Raw genomic sequence first — 10,204 nt, 5'->3', positions numbered from 1 at the left:
GGGAGTCTTGATTGACGAAACCCTCACTTTCAAAAATCACATTGAATCATTATGCAATAGAGTCCGAAAGTTAATATTTGTATTCAAAAAACTTCGTTCGATTGCTGATCTAAATTTAATTAAGCAAGTATACTTTGCACTATGTCAATCAATACTAACCTACTGCATTTGTTCCTGGGGTGGCACAGCTAAAACTACCCTACTAACCCTAGAAAGAGCCCAGAGAGCGGTACTAAAGGTAGCTACTTCCCGCCCATTTTTATACCCTACTGACCTCCTTTATAAATCATGGGAAGTACTAACTGTTCGTCAATTATATATATTAAGCACAACACTAAAGCAGCACGCCAGAATTCCTTTCAACCCTGAATACAGAAACAAAAGGCGCAAAGATATAATAGGTATTCAAACCGTTCAAAGGAAACACGTATTTTCATCTAGATTTTTTGTCTTCTTGGGCCCATTTTTGTACAACAGGTTAAATGAATTAACTAGACCTATACCCACTTAGCTATGCTTGTTGTAAGAATACTCTACGACGCGTCCTTCAAAATATGACGTACGATGATACAGAGAACCTACTAATAGTCGTAACATGATTGTGTACTTTGAAATTTAATACTTAAGACCCATTTTGTTAAGGCGATAAGACTTCTATTGTGTAAGTACTACTATTAATTTATAATTAAGTGAATAATTAAAAATTGATTAATTTTGTCCTTCGCTGCCTGAAACACAGGAACTCCTAGTTCAGGCATTCGTAAACCACTTTCCTCTACTAACAACTCTTAGTCTTTAAGATGAACCTCTGTACAATACTTTTTTCAATAAATTATTTGTATTTGTATTTGTATTTGTATTGGCCGTCCAGAGGGGAGTCGTAAGAGCTATATGCTCCAGGGGTGGAAGTGTTAAAGGGCATAACGCCGCGAGTAACTTCGGAGAAAGCGCAGCACACCTCTCGACACCCCTGAGCCGCCCACGCCGGTGTTGCGTCTGGCCGTCTTTACGATGGCGCATCAGGTGCCCATCTTGCGAGTGGCGAGTCACCGCCTGCCTCGATAGCACTGTATAGCACAATGTTATGGCAGGTGTCCGGAACTCTTAGCAATAGCCCAGTATTATATTCCACCTAAATTTAAGCCATAGACCAGGACTCTTTCCACTTTTCTATAATAGCTCCCAATGCCTGCTGAAACCGGTTTACGGGTATCTATTTATGTACCCGTGAATGGGTTCCAGCAGGCGTTCTACATGACATCAAAACTCTCCAAACGGCCTCTACGTGTTGGATCTATATCCCCACGCACGCCTTATAAATGACCGGGCCTGAAAACCCGAGAGTTTGTAACGGAGATACAAATAATAATCACACCGGTGTTGCTCCTGGTCGTCTTTACGACGGCAGTTTCAGGGGCCCATCTAGTCGGCGGCAAGTCACCACCTGCCTCGATAACTTGTGAAAACATTGTTATGGCAGGTGTCCGGACGTCTTTACAATAGCCCAGTCTCATTGTCCACCCAAACTTCAATCCATAGACCGGTATACTGCTCACTTTTTCTACAATAGTCCCAATGCCTGCTGCGACCGGTTCATGGGTGTCTATTGTTGCACCTGTGAACGGGTTCCAGCAGGCGTCCTACATGACATTAAAGCTCTCCAAGGGGCCTCTACGTGTTGTATCAATATCCCCACGCAAGCCTATCAAAAGACCGGGATTTATAGGCCCGTGAAATCCACAAGGAGATACAAAATAATAATAATAAAGCCTTTATTTCCTTAACTTACGAAAAAATATTTACAGTTGTGTTTAGTTTTAAAAAGTGTAATATATCTAACTTAATAAGAATAAGATGTCATTCCGCAGAAAATTGTGCGATTTGATTCCGCTAAAGGCACGTGGGAGGAACTAGAGCACATGGCGGTACCTGCTTATACAAGAGATAAGGATTATGCCTGAAAATTTTCAGCTACAAGCAAACTGTGCTCGGAGCTACAGAGCGTGGCGTGACGATATTACCCGAAATTCTCCTAACGTCTCCTAATCTCAATGTGCACGTTGATGTAAGAACCCCAATAACAGATTTTGAATACTTACAAGAATTTCACCATTCTTTGGACGTTCCACATCGTACTGCACTACGAATTGTCCGAGCACCCCCTTCGGTTGGGTCTTCTCAGTATGATACCACCTTGAAGATTGTTGGGATTCCTTGCTTTTCTCCTAAATGAAAATAATGGGTAATGTAAGCAATGTTATATTTAAAAGTCAAATTGAATTAATTAATTTTTCACCTCAGCAGCTCGAACAAGCCTACTTTCGTCACTCCCTGGAGTGAGGAAAGTGCGACTTTCCTCACTCCAGGGAGTAAAACAAAGTAGCTTTTTAATTTACTGAAGGCCCTGAACTGCCACTTCATACTTTTATTACATTTTTTTATACGGTGCGGTACGGTGCGGTACGGTGCGGTACGGTGCGGTACGGTACGGTACGGTATGGTATGGTGGGTACACTACATAATTCCGAAATACGTTATGCCGAATTTCAGAATACCTAATTTTATTATTCCGATTTTTAAATGCTCGACCTATTAAAACTCCGACTGTCGTAATTACGAATGATGAAAATCACGAAGACTTATATTTCCGAAAAGCCAAAAAGCCGAATTTTGTAAATTCCGAACCACATAATTCCGATTATAACATTTCCGATGGTGACCAGCACAGAATTTGACAATTACGATTTTTGAAATCACGAATTCCGAATTGTCATTATTCCGAAATTTTAAATTCCGAACCGCATAATTCCGATTATAACAATGAGGGCTAACGCGTATGAATTCGCCGCTAGGGGCGCTAGTGTAGATGGTGGTCTTTTCCATAGTTCGAAATGTCACTTGTCACTTCAGTTGTTCTTTAGTCTTTTGGACCACCATCAACAGAGGCGCCAACTGGTGAGCAAAACAACGATAGCCCTCATTCCGACAGTGAAAAACGCCGAATTTTACATTTACGATTTTTGAAATCACGAATTCCGAATTGCCATTATTCCGAATTTTATAATTCCGATTTGACGTTATTCCTATTTTAAATATCCCAATTTTTAAATTTCCGAATAACGATATTCCGAATATATTGTTAAAGTTCGTTTTCTTGAGGGTCGCAGTTCTAATCTAACCTAATCCAATTTTCTGGTAACAGTTCGTTTTCTTGGGGGTCGCAGTTCTAACCTAACCTAACCCACTTCTGACAACAGTTAGTTTTCTTGGGGGTCGCAGTTCAAACCTAACCTAACCCACTTCTGGCAACAGTTCGTTTACTTGGGGGTCACAGTTCCAACCTAACCTAACTTACCTAACCCACTTCTGGCAAGAGTTCGTCTGAATACCGAATTACTCAAACGAAACGTGTCTTCATTTGAATATCACGAATTTCATATTTCCGACCTTACAAAAGACCGAATTTCTGAATTCCGAATTATCTTATTTCCGATCGGACAATGGTTTTTCGGAATTTAAGAATTCGGGAAAACATTTTTTCGGAAATGTGTTAAATCGGAACTTTAAGCTTTCGGTAAAATGACAATCGGATTTAAAATTTTCGGAAATAGCACATTCGTGATTTTCTTCCATCGTGTTTTTAAAAATCGTAATTTTGATATTTCGGACTTATATAAATCGGGATTATGAAAATCCTGCTTATGAAATTCGGAAAAACATATTTCGGAATTATTGGGTGTTCCCGGTTTGGTATGGTATGGTATTATATTTTTTTCTGTTTATTCTGTGTAATTCGAAATACATTTTAACCTTTAATATGTTCTCACTCTGAGGTGAAAAATTATGTGTGCAACACGAGAGCAGTTATTTTACATCTCGTGTTTTTGAGTCCCTCGCTACGCTCAAGATTCTACCTTAGAATCTTTCGCTTTCTCGGGACTCAAAATAAACACTCGCAAGAAAAACCAACTTTCCTCTCTTGTTGCACAAATAACTATTAAACTATTCAACAAGTGATGTGCAATGTGCCCCTGTGTATTCTAGCGGCAAGGAATAATAATTGATGCATATTGCAACTAATTGAATGTTAAAAGTAATATAATATGTGTCACGGCTCACGAATACCAACCTCATAGCCTAGGTCAGGAAATAAATGCCCAGAAAAAAGTATAGAGGGAAATGCTTGGAACACAATTTTTGACTTCGTAGCTTTGTTTGGACTAGTTAGGAGGTGAACATATCAAAAGCTAGTGAGAGCCCTAAATAAACCTTTAAGAGCGGATATCTCAAAAACTATACAAGATATCGAAAAACTTGACTGAATAAAACTTGTAACTAATAAAATCTCTTTTCATTTTTTATAAGTGGCCAAGTCGCTCAGACGCATAGTTTCCGAGACATAATCGAAAAACCGAAAAATGGAACCTTCAAACCCCCCTCTCCCCCCCCAGCACCAGGGTTACGGCCGGGGACTTTTTATATGTTCGTCTCCTAACTAGTCCAAACAAAGCTACGAAGTTAAAAATTGTGTTACCAGCATTTCCCTCTATACCTTCTTATTGCTTGGCCTAGACTTGCATGAGACACGAATACTAACCTCATAGACTTGCATGAGTCTCTTTTGCTCCTCAAGGTCCGGCTTGAACGTGATGGTGGCCTCGCGCTTGTCCTCCGACCTCTCGATAACCGCTATCGCGTTACCTAGGCTCGAGCAAAATAATCTTATTTTTTTTGTGCTATTTTACTTAGACTTATATTGACCGGGATATAGACCGTGATTACCTTTTGTATTATTTGTGAGCTCCCGATATTTCGACGCAGTTACATGCATCATGTTCACGGGTGACTGAAGAAAGCGGCACCCACCCGCCGTATTCTATTGGCATGCCGTTCTCCTGGATCTTGTTTCTTACTACCTCAATGCTATCAATTACAGGTACGTTAGTGAACAATGACTCTACGTCAAAACTGACCATCACTTCATCAGGTTCAATCCTAACGTCCTGTACGATCTCAATAAAATGGCGAGAGTCCTTCACGTACGATTCCGACAAGATATCAAAAATACTAAATAACTACTCTGTAAAAACTATCTTCACCCCGCACAGGAAAATTGCACAATTTCTGCGGTCGCCTAAAGACAATTTTCCCCTGGAAAAACCTGGTGTATACAAAGTTGAGTGCAGCTGTGGTAGTTCGTACATTGGGCAGACTAAACGCACTATTGCCTGCAAAATTAAAGAACACATTGCTGCGGTCAAGAACAATGACGTTCGCAAGTCAGCTATTGCTCAGCATCTCCTTGAGTCGGGTACAAATAACTGGATCGAGTTGCATAGTCCCAAGGTCATTTCGACAGAACGCCACTATATACCAAGATTGGTTAGAGAAGCCGTTGAAATTCACAAATACAAAAATTTCAATCGTGAAGATGGGTTTAAACTGTCAAATGTGTGGAATCCTGTGATTTGTTTGTGTAAAAAACCAGTGATATCCGAATCAAACAGGCGTAGTGACACCGTGAGTGTAGTGTGTTTGGACAGACCAACGAGTGTGAACGCGACCGGACCAACAAGTGTGAATGCGACCGTTGGTAACGTTGAAAGTGAACGCAGCCGACGCGCAAGAATGAGGGTAGACAGAGCGCTGTCTACACAACTTTGACGCCCACCCGCTATCTTCAGTCACCCGTGAACATGATGCATGTAACTGCGTCGAAATATCGGGAGCTCACAAATAATACAAAAGGTAATCACGGTCTATATCCCGGTCAATATAAGTAGTGAAACTAACCGTGAATCATTCAAAACTCTATTTTACTTATTTTGATACCTATATAGGTACTAATTAAACATATGCATTATTATAAAACATTGACATGCGACAACGTGCCAGCCAAGCCCGCGCAAATTATATAGCGATTATTTAAAAATCTGTAGAGAAAACTGAATGCTTAGTCTAGAATTGTCTGACTTAGCGACGTATCGTGCTGATAGAGCTACTTTCTAGCTAAGCGGCTCTGTCGCAACGGCCACAGCGTTAGAACCGCTGCGTCAGTGTCGCAGCGGTAATTGACGCAGATTCGTTTCCGACCGCCGCGACTCCGACGACAGTCACAGTTGCTTTTCCATACGGTGCTGACGTGTTGATATATAAAGATGAACCGACCAATTAAACAAATATTATTAAAAGAAGAGGAGGATTATGATGTTTTGCTTCGTTAGTTTCGTTACTATTATTACAGTATGGAGCGAAGCCTACAGCCTACCCAACGTAATAATGAAAAGGTGAAGGCACTTATACCTACTAGCATCCTGACATAATAGTACATTATGATACAAGTGTGCTAAGTTGGTCATTACACACGAGGCGATATTGTGCGCGCGAGCTGTAAGCGAGCGCGCAATAAGAAAGCCGATGTGTGTAATGACCAATGCACACGCGTTTAATACGACGTTTTTCAACACTCTTGCGAGAAAAAAAAGAAACTTTCATATTAATCAAATTTTAATAGTTAAAACAGTATTGTGTGTTTCATCTGTCATTCTCGTACTGCCGGCCGGCCCTCGCTCGCCCCGGCCGCGGGCGGCGCAGCGGGCGGGCCGGCCGGGCCGCGCACTGCGCAGGCGGTCGGGCGCGCCCGTGCCCGCCAGTCCGACCAATAGGGTATTTGACAACATTTAAAATATATAACGAATTGCTGTCATCCTGAAAGATAATAAACTAATAAAGTATATTTCACTATATTTGAATGTAAATTATGTTTATTTTTTGGAAAATAAACGAAAGAAAATTTAATATTTTTTGAAATTTCATCAGGGACGTGAACGCTCTGTGATTGGTCAACGCTCGGATGACGTCACACGCGGGTAAAAATTCTTGATTGCCTTGAGTGTTTTAACTGTTTTATTTGTATTTAGTTAATTTTAGTTATTGTTCCAGTTTTCTGATATATTCCGATTTATCCGTATATTTAGTAGCAAAATATTCATAAGAATCTCAAAATGGAGCCGAAATATGTGAAAGCTGATAGCGCAACCTACCAGACAGACGCATTAATGGTTGCACTTTTCTTTAAAGATAATCCGGATTACTGTGCTGCGGAACTTAGAAATGTAAAAACAGCTGTGTGAGTATACGTAGAAATTGTTTATTTTAAGAACATTTCGATTTCGATGATACGAATACGACGACCATATATATACCTTATATATATAGAATACGATGACGAGAATAATATCTCCATACTGCACTTTAGTTTGAAAGAAAAAGTATGCTACTAACTAACTACAGGTTACGTATAACTTAGATAAAATCTATAAAAGAGCGTTATTAATATATAACTTGTACGCAGTCGAATGCTGATAGTGATCCTACGGCGCTCCTCTACAAGGCGGAGTCGGCATTCGTTGGTGGTTTTAGACGGTTATTCCTATACCACTGGTTATTCCGTCATCGCTCCTGGCTCCCTCGGGCCAGGTAGCATGCATAAACGCATTTCCCCAACGTTCTAAAAAAAAGGTTAAGTATAACTTACGGGTGTAAAATTTTATTGTTATTTAAATTTTTAGTTGTTGCAATTTTTCTTTCCTTTCCCCATATAGCCCTCCGTTGTCATTATTTTAATAATATGCTTTTAACAATATAATTAAACAATGTTAATAACAGGGGAGCCCAAGATGCTACATTTGAAGTAACTCGAGCTTAGAAAAATTCGTTGTTAACCAACATTTATTTATAAATCTTCAAACTGTGATATCTCGTGAACCCCTTGGGGCGATCTTAAAGTGTTCGCCTACATGGACGACATAATCGTCGTTTCCGAGGATTTCAATAGTCATGTAACTTACTCTTACGCGTTTTGGATAAGTTAAAGAGAGCAAACTTAACGGTTAACTTAGAAAAGTGTCGTTTCTTTAACAGCCTGCTTAGATATCTTGGTTATGTGGTTGACGGCTCTGGCTTGCGTACGGATCCAGAAAAAGTCGAGGCTATTTTAAATTATCCCACTCCAACTAGTCACGAGGAAGTCAAGAGGTTTCTTGGAACTGCTACGTGGTACAGGCGGTTTGTCCCTAATTTCAGTACAATTGCTGGTCCTCTAAACCGGCTTACGTCTACAAAAAAGGGCTCTCCACCGTTTGAATGGACCACGGAGGTAGACTCTGCGTTCAAGGAACTCAAGGAGCGACTTGTTTCTGCTCCGGTGCTTTGTTCTCCGGATTATTCTAAACCGTTCGAAGTACATTGTGATGCTAGCAATTACGGGATATAGGTGCCATGCTGACCCAGACTATCCAGGGTAAGGAGCACCCGATCGCGTACATGTTGAAGGCCTTGACCGCTGCTGAAAAGAACTACAGTATAACCGAACGCGAGGCTTTAGCTGTAGTGACTGCGCTAGAGTATTGGCGATGCTACGTGGAAAATGGACAGCCGTTTACGGTTTATACTGATCACAGTGCACTTAAGTGGTTCTTGTCTATTAACAACCCGATCGGTAGATTGGCTCGTTGGGGTGTTCGTCTCTCGGCATCTAACTTTGTTCTCAAACACCACAAGGGTGTGGATAACGTCATTCCAGATGCGCTATCTCGTGCACCTGTTGGTGCCATTAGTACTTCGAATTCTCATCTGACCTCAAGGGATACTTGGTACACTAACATTTTTAACGGTTGCCTTCATAACCCGATTGATTTTCCAAATTTCATGATTAAAGACGATTCCTTATACCGTTTGTCTAAAAATAAGCATGTACTTACGTCGGAATTTTCGTGGAAGTTGGTTGTTCCTATGGAGCTACGACAGACAACCATTTCCGATAATCACTCCGAACCTTCAGCAGGGCACATGGACATTTTTAAAACTTATATTGTTTACGATACTATTGGCCCCGTATGTATCAGGACGTTGTTCAGTTCGTCGGATCGTGCGACAAATGTCTGGCATATAAGGCTCAGAATCACCAAACTTTGGGGGTGATGGGTAGGCCAAAACAGTGCTCACGACCATTCCAGATGATCTTCATTGACCTGATGGGCCCGTTACCAACTACGAGGAAAAGAAATAACTACATTTTAGTTGTCACGTGTTGTTTTTCGAAATATTGTTTAATTTTCCCACTTAAACAGGCCACTGCGGAGGTGATTGTACAAATCTTGGAAGATTCCGTTTTTCTAGTGCACGGGGTACCACAAACGGTCCTAATGGACAATGGGCCACAATTTGCGGGGAAGGTTATTGATAAATTTTTCAAATATTATAATGTCCCAAACGTTTTTTTTTTCACTCCGAGATATAGTCCACAAGTTAATTTGGTGGAACGTTACAATCGTACGATTATTACTTGTATTTCCACTTTTGTTGAGGATGACCATAGGTCCTGGAACGTGTTTATTCCCAGGGTTCAATTTGCCATAAATAGCGCCGTCATCGTCAATGAGGTTTCAAAGTATGCACCATCGTTTCTAGTGCATGGTCGCGAGTTGGTACCTTGTGGGACACATTATACGGACAACGATATCGGAAACGAGGTGATGTTCCTACCACGCGATATCTACGCCGAGAACTTGGGTTGCCTTTCCGCTATTTTCGACGACGTGCAAAAGAAACTGTGGTACGCTCTTGAAAGAAGTATTGTATTGTATTCATTTAATTCAAGCAACATGGCTCATAAAAGCTTTGAAACATAAAGATCTATTAAAATTAAAATACAAACTTAAAAATTAAAATATGTATTACTAAAATATTAACTAAGTTACTGGAAACATGTCAAAAATAAAAGAATAAAAATTAACTAATAAATAAAACATGATTCACGTAGAATTTCAGATAAACTAACTTTAAATCGAATGTCATACAAAAATCATAGTCGCGTAAAAATAAGTAACATGTCCCTCATAAATTAATTAATACCCATACAAGACTTCTTAAGAAGTACTTCGCACTACAATCTTAGACGCAAACCTGTGGAATTTTCTGTGGGGGATATAGTTATGAAGCGCGCCTATTTCCAGAGTGACAAGGGCAAGCAATTCACAAAGAAGCTGGCTCCTAAATTTATAAAGGCTAAGATCGTTGGGAAAAAGTCACCTCTGGTTTACGTTTTGCAGGATTTAGCGGGTAAAGATAAAGTAGTATAGTATATTCTGTTATTATATTTAGTTGTTATTGTTACCTGTTGGTCACACTTCAAATTTAAAGT

General features: G+C 40.2%; 1 protein-coding gene and 1 long non-coding RNA gene across 7 annotated transcripts in view; both read right to left on the bottom strand.

The window, feature by feature from the left end:
- Nucleotides 1-10,204, bottom strand: part of LOC134754980 (uncharacterized) — a 543,731-nt gene that overhangs the window by 291,751 nt on the left and 241,776 nt on the right. The gene's annotated exons all lie outside the window — the stretch shown is intronic.
- LOC134754824 (inter alpha-trypsin inhibitor, heavy chain 4-like) overlaps nucleotides 1-10,204 on the bottom strand; it is a 169,037-nt gene that overhangs the window by 91,150 nt on the left and 67,683 nt on the right. For all 6 annotated transcript variants that reach the window (XM_063691244.1, XM_063691247.1, XM_063691249.1 and 3 more), the window contains exons 6-7: nucleotides 4,598-4,701; nucleotides 2,100-2,225 (exon numbers count right to left, since the gene is read on the bottom strand). In XM_063691244.1, the coding sequence (XP_063547314.1) occupies nucleotides 2,100-2,225; nucleotides 4,598-4,701 (230 nt within the window). The remainder of the gene's footprint in view (nucleotides 1-2,099; nucleotides 2,226-4,597; nucleotides 4,702-10,204) is intronic.

Source organism: Cydia strobilella, chromosome Z (genome assembly GCF_947568885.1).
Source record: "Cydia strobilella chromosome Z, ilCydStro3.1, whole genome shotgun sequence".
Lineage (NCBI taxonomy): Eukaryota > Metazoa > Arthropoda > Insecta > Lepidoptera > Tortricidae > Cydia > Cydia strobilella.
Note: the sequence above shows the minus strand (reverse complement) of the source record. Positions and strands in the feature narration are given on the sequence as shown.